The following is an 18,531-nucleotide window of genomic DNA, read 5'->3' as shown; positions in this document are numbered from 1 at the left end:
GTTGCGCCCAAGGCGCCTGTCGCTAATGCCAGCAAAGCGGCAAAGAGTAAAAGCTCTAATGGGGGGACCACCCCACTTTCGACCACAATGAAGTCTAAGCCCACTGGGAATCCTAAGCCGAAGCTGCAGGAGGGGAAGGCCAAGTCTCCCCACAAAATATCTCCCAGCCCGTCTGAACAAGAAAAGAAGGCGGAGAAGCGGAGCGCCATTACCAGGAGCTCATACAAATCTCGTGCGAAAGGGAAATCGTGCCCTCCATCTCGAGTGTATGAATGAGTGCCAGCAGGTACGCCTTCTCCTAAACCTGCGCGCTCCCCTCGTAGAACGAAATACCGCCCCCAAAATCAGTCGAAATTCTGGGCGTCAGTCTCCTCGTCCGTGGACTATAGGATGGACGTCGAGCTTTCCTTGATGTTAGAACTTAGGTTTTATGTATAACCGTTTTTGTCCACACTATGGCACTGTTACAGTGGAATTGTAAAGGTTATGATAGGCATCTTGCTGCGCTGTGCCAGCTAATCAGTGAGTAATCGGCGAGTATAGTCCGTATTCAGGGAACGAATCTCAGACCAGGTCATCATACGGTCCTGCGAAATTTTCGACTATACTCGATAGAACGATATTATGCCAACAAGTCTTCCGGTGGCGGTGGCATTTTCGTCCGTTCTGATACCTATATTGAAGAGGTTCCCCTATAATCCCTGCTGGACGCTGTAGCACTTTGAGTTTCTCTGTCTGTCATAGCAACAGCGTATAATGTGTATTTTCCACCAGGCCAGCCTCTAAATATACCTTAATTGATGCAACTGATATTATATTTTATTATTCTTCATATCGGATGACTTTAACGCCCATCTCCCCATATGGGGGTTATGTTATTTCGGAAGCAGTGCTGACATTGTTTACAATCAAAACCGTGTTCAAAATTTCAATACACACATGTGCGGGTGATTATGTCTTATGTCCTTATATTAAAACCAGACAGTAGACAAAGAGCAACAGTGTGCACGTGATGACTAACGGTGGAAGAACTTTCGCTGTACGCGGAGAAGGACCTAAAACAACCATCTACTTTAATCCACCGATTGAAGTCGGTTATTAGCTACATAGTCTTTTACTTGTGTCATTTGAAAGCTACAATAAACTCTAATGTGCATGATGGCGTAAACAAGTTCTATTACGATGAGCATGTGCTAACTCTAACGGCAGGCAGTTATTCAGTAGACGGTATTCATGACTACATTGAAAGTACGTTATTTGAATAGTTAGTTATGAAAGTTTTAGTAATAGTAACTACAAGGTCTCAATTACTGCGGGCAACATCACACATACATATGTTATTGAGTCTTCATTCAAGATTGACTTCTAATCACAATCTGATTCGATTGGGCCATTGCTTGGATTTTCACCAAGAGAGCTCATTCTGAACGTACGTTACGAGTCAGATCAACATATAACACTCCCCCCTTCCCCCAACAGGGCTCCTTGACCTTTCCGACTCAGCAATGGAATCCGTCGGCTGTACGCGGCCGATTGGAATATGCTTGGACAGCAGTCACAGATTGTTTGATGTACCTTCGGTTCCCTGCCTAGTCAAACAACCAAGTGGGGGTTATTTCATTTCGCTCTACCTCGTACCAAAGGGGCCGATGACCTTGTTGTTACGCCCTTTAAGCAACAAGCCTCGTGATCATCATTATCATCACATAATTTGACAGTTCATAAACATAAGTGGACCAAAAAGTAAATTAATTCAAGCTACACGAGGTTCATCGGATACATAAAGGCTAGATCCATATTATATTTCCGAAAGGAATTAAATAATTGAAAATTTTCCTGCAGTACATAATTGTGTAATAATCCTCCGTTCCGCCGACCTTGTATCACCTAGTCCTAATCCTCCAAGGCGAAACTCGTCTAATGATTAGTGTTATGCTCAATGGTTCAGGCGCAAGGCATCGCTGTACCGGCTTTATAACCGCGAACGAAGCTGCCGTATTGGAACTAAATACCATGGAACAAATTCGTCTACCTAGGAAGCAGTTCTCACGCACAGGGGAACCCCGATGCAAACCCCAAATAGAAATCATCACATCGACTTCAGAGATCTGATATCGTCATGTGTTCTGTTGTACGTGGTGGAGAAATGGACGCTATCAGAAACAAATGAGAGGAGAATAGATGCGTTCCAAATGTGAATCCATTGAAGGCTGAAGAATACTTTGGATAAACCACGTGACCATCATCATTATCCTGCAGAAACTGATGGAAACCCCCTGTGGGTGGGGAACGCAGACGAAAAATACACCCACGGTATCCCCTGCCTGTCGTAAGATGCGACTAAAAGGGGCGACCAAAGGATGATCAAATTAGAACCATGAAGCTACTTGTAATTAGTACCATCACGCAGGGAACATCATGGGTCTCTTTACTTGCGCGTAGTACCACTATGTTAGGTACAGAATAGGTTTGTGATTAGTAGCGACAGTGTGTGGTTCAGGAGGCATTTTACAGTACCTGTGATTCGTACCGCTATATGAGCGACACCATGGTTGCGCCTTGCCTATGCTTAGTACCCACTATGTGAGGAACACCACGGGATAGTGTGATTCCCTGTGGTTAGTCCACTTATATGAGGAACGCCATAGGTTTGCGTTGCCTGTAAATAGCGCCGCAATGTGCAAAACGCCATAGGTCTGTGTTACATGTGCGCATTACACTATCTGTGAATAATGTGTGAAATATAGCGAGTCTACGCCACTTTTCATTAGTACCGCAGATGGTGTGGTTGTACTTGCCTAGCGATAAATACCATTATGAGGGGCCAATGACTTGGATTTGGCAATGTGAGGCATTGCGGGTTGGATCCACTGATTGTTTTAACTTCATATCCATCCATCCATTCATTCTTCGTCCTCACGTTTTCGAATTCTGGTCAGTGGAGAATATCGGATTAAAATTGTCATAACATTTCGTACCATGAGGGGCGATGACGTAGATGCTAGGCCCCTTTAAACAACAAGCATCATCATGATCATCAAACTGATGGAAAACGTAAAGAAGCGGAAACAAGAGTATTTCGGACACGTGATGCACAGCGAGGAGAGAAATAGATCATGCAAGGCAGAATATTCGCGAAAGGAGGCCCTGGACGCCCTCGTACCACCTGGCTGTAAAACCTCCCTCGGTGGTTAGAACTGTCATCTGCCGAGCTGTTCCGAAGATTTAAGAATAAGACTACAAAAGGCATTATCTTAGTCAACATCCGGTCACATATAGAACAGGAAGAAGAAGAAGAAGCTGATAGATCGAGAAAACGAGATATTGCGGTTTCATGAAAGAAAGAGCCCTCCGACGCTCTGGAGAAAGAAAGCTTCTTTAGTTCTGTCCGAGAGAACATCGTAGTAGGAAATCACGAATTTAATGATAATATCACAGGCAATATCAGACTGTTCCGCAATCTAAAAGTTGTCCTGCCGGGCGAGTTGGGGCGCGCGGCTGTGAGCTTGCATCAGGGAGACAGTGAATTCGAATCCCACTCTCGGCAGCCCTGAACGTGGTTTTCCGTGGATTCCCATTTTCACACCAGGCAAATGCTGAAGCTGTACCTTAATTAAGGCCACGTCCGCTTCCTTCCAACTCCTAGGCCTTTCCTATCCCATCGTCGCCATAAGACCTATCCGTGTCGGTGCGACGTAAAGCCACTAGCAAAAAACTTGCATACAGTTAAGCTACTTTAAACAAGAAGCATCATCATGGTCATTGTAGCCACGTTTAGAACACGACAGAGTGCAGATCACGGGATCGCCTTGCGTTGCAGTCACCACCCTGACAACTATACTGCTCAAAAAAACAAGTATGGCGATAGTTTATGATTATACCTCCACGATATCCACAAATATTGACATGAAAACAGACTCACGCAATAAAAACGAACCTCCTCCTTTGCAACAATTGAGAAGAGAAGCTAAAATCATTCCTCGGACACTCAATACACAGCATGCGATAAGCACTCTGCTCCATGCTCATACACCAGAATGGCTATGTGGTAACTGAGCGTCTTAATTAGGGTTTCCACCCGCGCTTCATAGCGCCTTCTCATGTTTCTGACAAGGTGCCGCACGTTCGGTTGGGTCATACTTCCCTACTCTTCCAAAGGGCATGTAGTGTTAGGGGTGGTGGATTTCTCGCTCGGATGCGTTACTTCACTTGGTCCTAGATGTCTGCAATCGGGATTGAAGTCGGGACTTCTGAGTGACCACTCCATTGGTGCTTTCATAGGTACCTCTCAACAATGTTGGCGTCAAGCACTCTAGCATTATCATGCATGAATACTGCGTTTTCAACAAGTTGTCTCTCGTTAGGAATGGCAGGTGGCTCTGAGAATGTGCCGACAAAAAAATAAGGATCTATCGAGATTGATTAGGAGATCGGTTTTCGTGTCAAGACTTTTGCCTGCCCGCAACATAACAGATCCACCTCCGTAAGCTGTCGGATAAAATTGCTTCCCATTTCTTCCCCCAACTCGCAGACGACAATCTGAAAGATATGACTCGAAACGGCCTCATCCAAGAACATCACCACATGCTGCAACCTGCTGTCTCCTGACGTCTGTCTAGTACAGGTACTTGAGTGGATCGTCGGTATCTTAACTGAACCCCAGTGCTCCTCCTGTAGACGTGCAAAACGATCGATAGTTTTCCTCTGACGATCCGTAGCAAGATCCTGGCAAACTTTTTACTGATACCTAATCATATTGTGAGCGACCCCTAGAATTCTGGACTTCTTGAAGCAGTCTAAATGCACAAGTGGGTCCGTTGGGCGATAGTTGCTTTCCCTGTTGACTACTTTTGTTCGCGCAATCGCAATCGCTACACTGCATGCAAACCAACCTTCGCACACACTTTGAAATGAGGCACGCGTACCTCCCAACCATCCGGATGACGGTTAGGTAAACAGAACATGTCCAATGCCCCATCACACTGTACAATGAGTTTACGGACATTTAAATAAGCTGTGTGTGTGTGTGTGTTCATGAGGATTTAGAAGATCGGAGAACAGATTATATCTCACTTGTACTTTTGAATACTAACCAAACCAATTTTAAATGGAATAATTTTGTTTCAGTGTAGCAGAGCCCACGCTGCGGTCCCAGTTCCTTGCCTTCTTCAGTTTCACTCCTTCCAGCAGCAGCCAAGGGGCGGAGTTCCGACCTCGTGGAGGACGTAGGATAGAACACACAGGTAACAACGTCTGAGTAGCGTAGAAGAAGGTTCCAATCATCTTGATTATTGAAGTAAACTAAATTGAACATGTACCAAAATTCAGTGTGACGTCCACCCCTGAAATTACTCGGCATATTTCATGTGTAGATATATCAAGGTACCACCACAAGAACCGTATAATCAGTAATCGTAAATAAGCGTTCTGTCTTTTAATTTCAGCCCTATCAATAATAATAATAATAGACCAACAGACACTATTCAACATACTTTCGTAATATCAAATAGACAGAAAAACAAGGGAGCTGATCAAGCAAACTCTAACAGGCACAACAGCGAAAGTTAATTTTTTAGGAGAAATTTCAGGGCCATTCGAAATTACAATAAGGGTCAGACATGGCGATGGATTATCACCACTACTTTTCAATCTAGTTCTAGAAAAAGTGGTTCGAGAATGGAAAATGAAACTAAAGGGACCAATATTGGTGGACTTCTTAAAAACAAAATTCATCTTGATTGCCTTGCCTTTGCAGATGACTTGCAATCCTCCCCAACAACAAACAAGAAGCACGCTAGTCCGTAGAAAACTTCATGAGAAAGCGGCAGTAACAGGTCTGCAAATTTCATATGAAAAGACAAAGTACCAATATATGGAAGGTACAAGATTTAACAACCATTCTGTAATCACTAGATCTGCGAAAATCTCTCAAGTAGATAAATTCAAATACCTACGGGAAATTATACAACCGAACGGGATGAATCAAAAGCAAACAAAGAAAGAATTACAAAATTACAAAAAGGAAAAAAAAATTGTCTGGAGCAGGTGCAACAAAAATCTGTATCCCAAAACGCAAAATTACGACACTACAACACAGCTGTGAAACCAGAAGCCCTTTATTCATTAGAAGCTCTGATAATTGGTGGCAGATCGCAAATAAAAACATCGAAAACTAAGAGAGGAAATTTCTCAGGAAACTTCCAGGACCTAAATGCGAAAATGACATTTGGATGGAAAGGAAATCACAGGAAATGTGTCAAGTAACAGAATAAATCACAGACACCGTTAGAAAAAGAAGATAAAGTTTCTACGGTCACCTGATCAGGATGGCCCCTCTAAAGAACCAGAGAAACAAGGAAATGCCATTTGCTCCTTGTTTCAGTGACGGTGAAATCCTGACATTCACCTCCCCGCAGTAGAGAGGGGGCAACGACTGTTTATAAAAACAATATTTTATATGCAGGCGGCTAACGAATGAACGGACCGATTATCTCTCGGTACAAGGAGACCCCCTATACCAAGTGCCAACAGTCTCTTTGAGAGTGGATGAGCGGGCACTCTATTTTCCTGGGGACAGGAAATTGTTCCCAAAAGTGGAGAAACCCGTTTGGTCAACGGCATTAGGATGCAGAAGGCAACGGGAAACCATTGCATTAAAGATCCTGAGAGATATTCCAATAAATACACATGGCATGGCTGCAACGTCAAGATCGGAGCTGGTCGTCTACCTCCGTTCGGAGACGACGTCTTAAGAATGGACAGAAGAACGCAAGAAGAAGCACAACGAAAGGATCAAGAGATTTGGGGGAGACAAGAAGAAACGATCACACGCGCTCCTTGGTTGGGCGTAACGAAATAATAATAATAATAATAATAATAATAATAATAATAATAATAATAATAATAATAATAATAATAATAATAATAAGGTAAGGTAAGGGTTATTCTGCCCGAAGGCAGGTCCGAACCTCCGCAGAGGTGCTCCTGAGCCGGAGTTTACGTGCGGTAGGGTGGCCAGTTCCTTTCCGCTCCTCCATTCCCTTACCCCCTACCAACAGCGCGTGGCAACCCATCCAACTTCTGACCACGCCCAATGTTGCTTAACTTCGGAGATCTCACGGGATCCGGTGTTTAAACACGGCTGCGGCCGTTGGCAATAATAATAATAATAATAATAATAATAATAATAATAATAATAATAATAATAATAATAATAATAATAATAATAATAATAATAATAATAATGTTATTTAATATTCCCAGTAAGATGAGATGGAGCAAGAGCAATTTCTGGGCAAGTGCATCTCTGGTCCATAATAAATTTGTTCTTTTGAAACTCGTTGTGCCATCTCTTGGGGAGTTGGGGAAAGTTGCCTTGCTTTCATTTAACTCTAGCTGTCCCAAGTATAGTCGATTATAATAATTTCGTGTGGCTATTACTAGCCGAGTGCAGTACTTATAAGGCAGACCCTCCGACGAGGGTGGGCGGCATCTGCCATGTGTAGGTAACTGCGTGTTATTGTGGTGGAGGATAGTGTTATGTGTGGTGTGTGAGTTGCAGGGATGTTGGGGACAACACAAACACCCAGCCCCCGGGCCATTGGAATTAACCAATTAAAGTTAAAATCCCCGACCCGGCCTGGAATCGAACCCGGGACCCTGTGAACCGAAGGCCAGTACGCTGACCATTCAGCCAACGAGTAGTATAGTCGATTGACAACCGGTTAAATAGGCCAGTTCCAGAAGTAATTTTGTAAACTAACCATCCGAATCAAAGTTATACCTCGAGCACATTTTACTGGAATAACTTTATTTGTGATGGGTATGAAAGGTAAAAGTGTACTCTTTCCATTAACATAAGCAATAATTTATTACGGAAAGCACGAGAGGTTGCTCTTACCCCGTCAGTAATCGTAATTAAGCATTCGGCCCTATCCGTGATAATTATAATTTGTACTTGGATTGGAATCTCCGCGAGACTAGTTCTTGCAAAGATTCCTCAAAAACCAAAATAGTTGGAGCGAAAATAGCTGCATGTAAAAGGACAATTAATTCATCAGGGAAGGAAAATATCAGAGTGGTATACCCCTGCCCACCGTAAGAGGGCGACCAAGGAATGATGGACATGGAACCGTGCGATTACCTGTGATTATTACCACTACGTCAGGAACACCGTGGGTCTCCGTTACTTTTGAGTTCTTATTTATAATTTATTATTATTTAGCGTATGATGCTTACAAGACAGAATTACATTAAATTATATTGTTACTTATATACAATTTACAGCATTAGGACCACTTTTCAAATATGGATAGAAAGGTCTGCAATCCATCTAATTCCTTCTGGAGATGCTGAGTGGAGTTCATCCAAGGAGCCGGGATATGCACGTAGAGGGCACTCCTGCACAATATGCTTGATCGTTTGCAATTCAAAACCGCAGTCGGATTGAGGAGAATTTATCCAACCCCATTGATATAGGGCTGCACCAGTTCGACCAGTACCACACCTTGACCAGACTGTCCGAGGTAGCCTTGTTGTGGGATCATTGATTGAAAGTAGGCCATGAGGTGTCGAGTTTAATCATTCACCTCTCCAGGCATTTCGGAGATTGAACCTGGTTTGCGTAAGATCTTCAGCCGTCTTGCAAACTGGCTTTCTTGCTTTCAATCTCGGTTTTGAAAGACATTTGACATCATGATGAATTGGAAGAGCATCATTTCCCAATATCCTACACCACAGGCGAACAAGAGCTTGCTGTCTCCTAAGATGGGGTGGAGCTAGTAACCACTGGGATGGAGTACAACGCAGAGTTTGGCGAAGTTGAATATCCACTAGATGGCAGTGAGAGCTACTAGGTATGTTGTTATGACTTTTCAGTTTTGCAGCCGTTTTTCCAGTATGATTTCGGTAGGTCAGTGTCCTGTCCAATGTCACGCCTAAGTACGTAGAACAGCTTTTGTACTTTAAGTATTGATTCCTAAACTCCACTCTAGGATGATAGTTTGCTTGTATGTGACTGAAGTGAAATGTGGCAACCTCATATTTTGAGGCACTTGGCTGGAGCTGCCAGTTTCTGAAGTACTCATCCATCTTCCCAAGATCTGTATTTAATATATCCTCAGCTTCATCAAAGGTGGTAACTTGAACTGTAAGATTTATATCATCTGCATAGATGAATTTGTGAGATAGAGTTTCGGGTAGATCATGAGTATACAAGTTTAATAGCAGAGGGGATAGGACGGATCCCTGCGGTAGACCATTATTGATTGAATGGAACCTGCTTATAACATTTCCAGTTAAAACTTGGAATAGCCTGTTACTCAGCATATTACCAATCAGTATGACTATTTTAAGGCAAGGAACTGCCTTTATAAGTTTGAGGAGAATTTATCTTCTCCAGAATGTGTCATATGGTGCTGAAAGATGCAGGAAGGCAGAAACAATTTTGAGCTTCTTCTCGAAACCAACTTCTAGGTAGGAAGACAGGGCAAGAACTTGATTGCTGCACCCTAATTTTTGGCGAAATCCAGCTTGTTCAATAGGAATCAATGACTCATTTGCAGGAGCAATTCTATTATAAGAGCCTTTCAAGTAGTTTGTAGGTGACACTAAATAAGGAAATTGGTCTGTAGCTTTGAGGTATCTTTGGATCCTTCGCTGGTTTCAATATTGCAGTAATTTTGGCCTTCTTGAAAGGTGGAGGCAGACGTCCTGAGTTGAAAATGAGATGAAGAATGGTTTCTGGGCCACACTTCTTAAGGAAATCTGGATAAACACCATCAAATCCTGCTACTGTGCCAGTCTGGAGACCATCTAGACCCTTTTTTATCTCTTGTAAAGTAAATGGCTATAAGTATACTGGATGTGCCTTGACTTCATATTTTAACTGATTGAATTCCGAACGTATCTTTCTATTGAACTTCTTGTGTCCTACAGTCTTAGATGTATAAAGTAGGTGGTTAGCTATGGATTCTACATTGATACAGGAATTCTTTCTCGATGGTATAGAAGTTGGGTCCAATTTTCGTATGAGGGACCATGCTTTCCTACTTGAGTGAGTAAAGTTCAAGGTTTCAACAGTCTTGGTCCATTTCTCCCTTCTAGCATTGTCTAAGGATTTCAGAAGTTCAATTACGTTTTTCATGAGTACCGTCTTGTCAAAATTCACAGCTTAGGCGAGTTGTTTCTTCATTCCAACCGGGGACATAGTCTTCCCTAAAAACTCTAGAGATGCTTCTTTTGGCAGCAGATTTCATTAAGCCATCGAACCGGTCATAGTTCTCAGGGGTTGGTTGCACCCATCTAATATTAGCATCTGTATATCTTGCGTACATATCCCAGTCACCATTTTGGAAGTTCCAGCGAGGTTGGGGTACGGATCTTATTACAAGGGTATGCATACCGATGTTGTAAATGATTGACCTGTGCTGGCTGAGTGGAAAGTCCTTCAGAACTTGTCTTCGGATTTGTGGTGTTGGAGTCATGAGGCCCTGCGAGACAAAGCAAAGGTCAGGAGAATAGTTCTGGTTCCACCGAGCAGAATGGAATGTGCCGCAATCTTTAGCATCAAGTATCAGTGTGAGATTATTTATATCCATCCATTCAAAAAACTTATCCCCAATTCCATCATTTCTGTCATATCCCCTAGAAGCATGATGGCTGTTAAAATAGCCAAGTATTATACTATCTTCACCAGGTACGATGGTGACACGATCTGGTCAGCAGACCATTGGAGGCTTATAGACGTTTATGATGGTAACATCCTGTGGCTTAAAAGAAGCTGAGAAGATATTCTAACATATAACAGCTGGCAAGACTGTATAGTCTTCAATTTCACTCTTAATATAGATAGCAATACCATATTTTGGGTGATGTAGTTCTGTCTCAGTCTTGTATCACGGAATTTTACCCCTATTAGAATATCATCTTCTGTGTGAGTTTCTTGTAGTGCCAATACATCTACTGATTGTTCCTCGAGTATCTTGGATAGATAATCACACTTAGCTCTACTAATGCTCTCAATGATAAGCTGACAAATAGTTAATTGAGGGCCTAGGGTCCGAATATTGAATGCTGAGTCCTTAGAAGGACTTTTTGTCTTATTTCTACTGTCATGGCCGTGAGGCCCCACGGGACAGTACGGCGGCATCTTACCACTGTTGCTTTCTTAGCACCACCCGGGGGATACGTGTAGGGCAACTTAAGGTTTTACCTACGGACGTGAAACAACTTTTGAGTAATATCATTATATGAGAAACACCATTGGTCTGAGTTACCTGTGAGTAGCACCATTCTGTGAGGAACACCATGGGTCTGTGTTACTTGTTATTAGTACGACTATGTAAGGAACACCATGGGTCTGTGTTACTTGTTATTAGTATGACTATGTAAGGAACACCATTGGTCTGAGTCACCTGTGAGTAGCACCATTCTGTGAGGAACACCATGGGTCTGTGTTACCTGTGAGTAGCACCATTCTGTGAGGAACACCATGGGTCTACGTTACTTGTTATTAGTATCACTATGTGAGGAACACCACTGGTCTGAGTTACCTGTGAGTAGCACCATTCTGTGAGGAACACCATGGGTCTACGTTACTTGTTATTAGTATCACTATGTGAGGAACACCACTGGTCTGAGTTACCTGTGAGTAGCACCATTCTGTGAGGAACACCATGGGTCTACGTTACTTGTTATTAGTATCACTATGTGAGGAACACCACTGGTCTGAGTTACCTGTGAGTAGCACCATTCTGTGAGGAACACCACTGGTCTGAGTTTCCTGTGAGTAGCACCATTCTGTGAGGAACACCACTGGTCTGAGTTTCCTGTGAGTAGCACCATTCTGTGAGGAACACCACTGGTCTGAGTTTCCTGTGAGTAGCACCATTCTGTGAGGAACACCATGGGTCTACGTTACTTGTTATTAGTATCACTATGTGAGGAACACCACTGGTCTGACTTTCCTGTGAGTGGCACCATCCTGTGAGGAACACCATGGGTCTACGTTACTTGTTATTAGTATCACTATGTGAGGAACACCACTGGTCTGAGTTACCTGTGAGTAGCACCATTCTGTGAGGAACACCATGGGTCTACGTTACTTGTTATTAGTATCACTATGTGAGGAACACCACTGGTCTGACTTTCCTGTGAGTGGCACCATCCTGTGAGGAACACCATGGGTCTATGTTACCTGTGAGTAGCACCATTCTGTGAGGAACACCATGAGTCTGTGTTACCTGTGAGTAGCACCATTCTGTGAGGAACACCATGGGTCTGTGTTACCTGTGAGTAGCACCATTCTGTGAGGAACACCATGGGTCTACGTTACTTGTTATTAGTATCACTATGTGAGGAACACCACTGGTCTGACTTTCCTGTGAGTGGCACCATCCTGTGAGGAACACCATGGGTCTATGTTACCTGTGAGTAGCACCATTCTGTGAGGAACACCATGGGTCTGTGTTACCTGTGAGTAGCACCATTCTGTGAGGAACACCATGGGTCTGTGTTACCTGTGAGTAGCACCATTCTGTGAGGAACACCATGGGTCTGTGTTACCTGTGAGTAGCACCATTCTGTGAGGAACACCATGAGTCTGTGTTACCTGTGAGTAGCACCATTCTGTGAGGAACACCATGGGTCTGTGTTACCTGTGAGTAGCACCATTCTGTGAGGAACACCATGAGTCTGTGTTACCTGTGAGTAGCACCATTCTGTGAGGAACACCATGGGTCTACGTTACTTGTTATTAGTATCACTATGTGAGGAACACCACTGGTCTGAGTTTCCTGTGAGTGGCACCATCCTGTGAGGAACACCATGGGTCTATGTTACCTGTGAGTAGCACCTGTATGTGAGGAACACCATGGGTTTGTGTGACTTGTTATTAGTATGATATGTGAGGAACACCATTGGTCTGAGTTACCTGTGAGTAGCACCTGTATGTGAGGAACACCATGGGTCTGTGTTACTTGTTATTAGTATGATATGTGAGGAACACCGTTGGTCTGAGTTACCTGTGAGTAGCACCTGTATGTGAGGAACATCAGTAGTCTACTTTACGAGTGATTAGAATGATTATGAGGGGCCAGTGACCTGAATTCCGGGCCCCGTTGGACAATGAGAAACATCCCAGAATATAAAGCATTGTGAATTGTATCTACTGATTGTTTAGGATTGGTGGTAATTTTTCATCATCATTCGTTTTATATTCTAGTCAGTGGATGTATTTTGAAGTTTAAATAAGTATTTCGTTACACCTGATACCATTACGGGCCGATGACCTAGCTGTTAGGCCCCAATCATCTAATTTTTAACGTCTAGTGATGTTTATCCATTGATAGAAATCTTTCTTCCTAAACACTCCAACATCCTAATTTGAAGATTTTTGTAAAAAGCATAACTTTTTAGTAATATTGAAGTATGTATTTGATGGCTTAATACCAAGTTCGTCCACGATTATGTGCCATACATCTTGAAGATAATGATGGTGCGTGTTGTTTAAAGGGAACTATCATCTAGGACTGGTCCTGACATACATTGTAATGGAAGACTACAGGCCCATCTCACGGGGCAAGTGCATACGCTCGACATTATAGTCATACTTGAATGCTTAATCAAAGATAATAATTCCCAACACATACATTCAAGAAGCGGTAGTCACACATTCTCAGCTAGACAATATGGAGAACACCTGTCATCAGAGGCGCCCTAGGCTCGGGAAATGATTATGACTTGGGACACCCTGTGGATGAAAGGGGTTCAACACATCGACGGGCAAACTAATTGAAGAACTGGATGATATGAAAGTTAAGAGGGCCCGGTTGGGAAAGCCAAGTTAAAAGGCTGAGCCTATTGTCACGCTGACCACGTGGCTCTGCACTATCTGTAGGTTATCTGGCTGGACACATGTTGCTGGGCCACGACTTTGTTTGGTTTCTATTATCATAAAGAGTAAGGTACTGTTTACAGATTGCGCAAGAATCGGCTGTTTTTTCATACATATATTTTAATTATACTTAGAGGAGCCGTGGTGCTCCACAGAAGGTCAGATAACTCATCTTGATCGTAGTTACATTGCTTTTCCAGACATTTTCAATGCTTTTATGAACATTTAATGAGAAGCGCGAAATGGTATACCGCTGTTCGTAGTGAGAATTCATCCATTCTGACGATCATACCGCCTGTTTGGTATTCATACATTCGCTTTCTTTATCCTGCTGTTTTCTGATGTAAAGCTTGGTGTTGTGTCGTACAAGGCAATCGCAGTTCTTCTACATAGAACGGTTGTGTTGTGAGCTCATAGCTTAATCTCGAAGGAGCGTTTCTTGCCAGGCACAACATGCATGGCCTGCACTCTTTCTAGTGTAGCTAGGTTATCCTTCGATATCCCAGATAATGTCTTAATGGGGTCTGTTTGCACGTAGACTTTTTTCTCTTAGCAATATATAAGTTATTATGAACGCTGTGGCATCTGTTGCCTGGAAAGGTTAGATAATCAAAGAGTATCTAGCAGAGAATAGTATTCTTCCGTGATCAGAGGAAGTGTGTACTCTCTGGCTTCACAGGTAGTAATCAAACATGGCTGCATGCAATGACATTACTAACGATGAAAATCACATTGGCTATATCAGAACAAAGTGTTAGTCGCTTAGCAACCTGCTAAGTACAGAATGTATTGCAGGCTTGGACAGCTAAAATGACCAATATAGACGTTTTGCACCGTATGAACCAGAAATTCTCACTACCATCAAGAGAAGGAAACTAGAATACTTTGGTCATATGATGCGGAACTCTAAATACCACCTTCTGCAAGTAATACTCCAAGGGAAAATTAATGGAAAACGTGGTCCGGCGAGAAGTAGGACATCATGGCTCGGGAACTTGACCCAGTGGTTTGGGGTGACAAAGCTTACTCTGTTCAGAACAGCTATGAACAAACAACAGATCATGCTACTGGTCGCCAACGTTCTGCGAGGGCATGGCACATGAAGAAGAAGAAGAAGAAGAAGAAGAAGAAGAAGATAAGCCTTCGTCTGATCATTTTATCATTTTATTTTATGATCACTCAAAGTAGGCTGAACTTTAAGACCTATCAATATTCACCGGTAGGTAATTCCGCACAAGTAAAGCAGTTCGGTCCAGTAGAACGGACGGACGGATTTGCCAAAGCTACTTTTACTAAACTCTTTTAATATATAGATGTCATAATTTTTTTTGTTATAACAATTTTAATATTAAAAGTAATATAGTGGTGTTCGGCGAATACCATCATGTTAATATGAAATAATGTACAATCTTCATTTGCAATGATAATCTTCTCTACAGGCAGTGATATATACCGTGAGTTAAGATTTGACCTGTTTGCAGTATCACAAATCACCCAATATATTGCAGAGTGTGACTGGCTGTATCAGGACTTCCTGTGTCGAGATCCTGAGTCCTGTGTGTTGGCCAGTCCTGGATATCCTGGCCTGTATCCAGCCAACCAACAGTGCAAGTACCACATCACCACCAGCTCCATCCAGACTCAAGTGCACATCACGTTCACCGCCCTCTTGCTACCTCACAAGTAAGTCTTAATGCTGGACTATGCTAAATGCTATGCTATGACATGAAAATTAGACTTTGAAAGTCCGAAGTAATGACAGAGGTGGACCTGAAGCAACGCTAATGTAGTCAGCTCGCAGGAAGAAGGGAGCTTTAAGCCGATAATGTTGTACAGCATTGACCTCACGATATCTTATTTATGAGTTAGAAGTAATGCTCATGGAGGTAGTGAGAATAATCGCCCCTACAAACAGCTGTGGAGCCGGGCGGGGGGGGGGGGGGGGGCAGAAACTTCGATGGAGAAGATAAAAGTTGAATTAGAAATGAACTCTGCTGATGAATCAGTGTGCACAAACAAGCTTCGCTTGTGGAGTCGTCACCCCATAGACTGGTTTGATACAGCCCTCCATGTCACCCTATACTGTGCTAACCTTTTCATTTCTACATAACTTCTGCATCCTAAAACTGCTCTAATCTGCTTGTATTTTTCCTACCTTGGTCTACCCCTACCGTTCTTACCCCCTACGCTTCTCTCAAAAACCAACTGCACAAGTCCTGGGTGTCTTAAGATGTGTCCTATCATTCTCTCTCTTCTTCTCGTCAAATTTAGCCACAATTGTCTCCTCTCATCAATTCTATTCGCTATCTCTTTATTCGTGATTCGATCTATCAATCTCACCTTCAGCATTCTTCTGTAACACCACATTTCAAAACCTTCTATTCTCTTTCTTTCTGCGCTAGTTCTATATAATGCCACGCTCCAGGCGGAAGTCTTCAAAAACATCTTTCTAATTCCTACATCAATGTTTGAAGTGAGGAAATTTCTTTTCTTAAGAAAGACCTTTGCTTGTGCTAGTCTGCATTTTATATCCTCCTTTCTTCTGCCATCGTTAGTTATTTTACTACCAAAGTAACAATATTCATCTACTTCCCTTAAGACTTCATTTACTAATCTAATGCATCACCTTCGTTCGACTGCACTCCATTACTCTTGTTTTGGACTTATTTATTTTCATCTTGTGCTCCTTACGCAAGATTCTGTCCATACCATTCAGCAATTTCTCCAGATCTCCTGCAGTCTCAGATAAAATAACAGTGTCATCTCAGGGTTCTTTATTCCCTCTCCTTGGATTGTGATTCCCTTTCCAAGTTCCTCTTTGTTTTCCTTTCTTGTCTGTTCTATAAAAATACTGAAAATTAGGGGGGGACAAATTGCCTCACTCCTTTCTCGATTGGTGCATTTTTCTAATAGCCCTCCATTCTTATCACTGCAAACTGACTTTTGTATAGGTTGTGTATAACTTTTCGTTCTCGATACCTGATTCCGATCACCTTCAGAATCTCAAATAGCTTGGTCCAATCAACATTATCAAATGCCTTTTCGAGATCTACGAACACCAAGTATGTGGGCTTGTCCTTCTTGATTCGATCCTCTAAGATCAGACGTAAAGTCAGGATTGCTTCACGTGTTCCTACATTTCTTCTGAAGGCAAAATGATCTTCTCTCAACTCAGTTTCAACTTGTCTTTCCATTATTCTGCAAATAATACGTGTTAAAATTTTGCAGGCATGAAATACTAAACTAATGGTGCGGTAGTTTTCACACTTGTCGGCACTGGCTTTCTTTCGAATAGGTATAACGACATTCTGCTAAAAATCGGATGGCACTTCTCCTGTATCATACATCTTGCGCACTAAATGGAATAACCTCTCCTTAGTAGTTTCTCCTAAAGCAGCTAGTAATTCAGATGGAATGCCATCAATTCCAGGTGGCTTGTTCGTATGTAGATCTCTGAAATCTCAGAGAATAATGGATGGTAGATCAAGGCGATGGTGTTTAGACTGTACCGTAATTAAGTCCACGGTAGCTTCCTTTCTTCCCAGTCCTGAACGATCTGCGACGTAAAACAGATACCAAATGGGGGTTGTAGAGGGGCTTAGTTAATTCAGTGTATAAGGGGCAGCCAAATGAAACCACGACAACTTGTAATACCGCGCGAATTGGCCGTGCGGTTAGGGGCGTGCATCCGGGAGATAGTGGATCGAACCCCACTGTCGGCAGCCCTGAAGATGGCTTTCCGTGGTTTGCCATTTTCACACCAGGCAAATACTGGGGCTATACCTTGAGGCCACGGCCGCTTCCTTCCCACTCCTAGCCCTTTCCTATCCCATCGTCGCCATAAGACCTGTCTGTGTCGTGTGACGTAAAGCGAATTTTAAAACGTAAAAAATAGAGAAACTAAAGTAGAACATTCCTTATCTCAAAACAAATCACATCCCACTGGGTGATGAGACGGTCAATCCCAGTCTTGCAGTCGACAGAACCACATCTGTACTCACAAGGGAACGGATTTCGGTGTAAAATTCTAATCTGGTTGAAATTTAGTAGACAATATTCCTACAACGTTGTGCAATGACGTAGTGCAAACCGCACGGGCCACTTTCAATTCTGAACGCCAGTACTGAACAACGAAAACCTTCTGGGCGACGGCATTAGCGAGGAGGTGCTGACCTTGAATCCAGGCAGCGACCCGCGTTGCATTCCCGACCTTCCCCTACCCTCTCGATTAGAGTATAACATGCAACATAGTTTGATGTTTTACGCTTGGCCATAAACCGACCTTTCTTTTTTCTTCCCTTTTTACTCTTGTTAATACTGGATGCTTACAAAAAATGATCAATGCAAAAAGATGTATCTGACGCCCGTGATTAGTCCCACCACCTGAGGAAGACCATTAGTTTGCCTTACCTGTTTTAGTCCCACCACCTGAGGAACACCATGGTTCTGCTTTAGGGACCTGGATTTTGGACAAGAAGCATCATCCCAGTAACTAAGGTACACTGATTGTTCTTGTTTCACGATTTCTTCCTCATAATTCGTTTTAGATTCTAGTCAGTGGATACATTTTGAGGTTTTAATTACCGTTTCATGTATGCACTACTAGGGGCCGATGACCTAGCTGTTAGGCCCCTTTA

At 42.8% G+C, this 18,531-nt stretch overlaps 1 protein-coding gene across 1 annotated transcript in view; it reads left to right on the top strand.

Moving 5' to 3' along the window:
• Nucleotides 1–18,531, top strand: part of LOC136872117 (uncharacterized) — a 740,234-nt gene that overhangs the window by 428,626 nt on the left and 293,077 nt on the right. The window contains exons 5-6 of the mRNA XM_067145963.2: nt 5,128–5,243; nt 15,403–15,577. Coding sequence (XP_067002064.2) covers nt 5,128–5,243; nt 15,403–15,577 — 291 coding nt within the window. The remainder of the gene's footprint in view (nt 1–5,127; nt 5,244–15,402; nt 15,578–18,531) is intronic.

This window comes from Anabrus simplex, chromosome 4 (genome assembly GCF_040414725.1).
Source record: "Anabrus simplex isolate iqAnaSimp1 chromosome 4, ASM4041472v1, whole genome shotgun sequence".
Classification (NCBI taxonomy): Eukaryota; Metazoa; Arthropoda; class Insecta; order Orthoptera; family Tettigoniidae; genus Anabrus; species Anabrus simplex.
The sequence above is the reverse complement of the archived record's forward strand: the minus strand, read 5'-3'. Positions and strand labels throughout refer to the sequence as shown.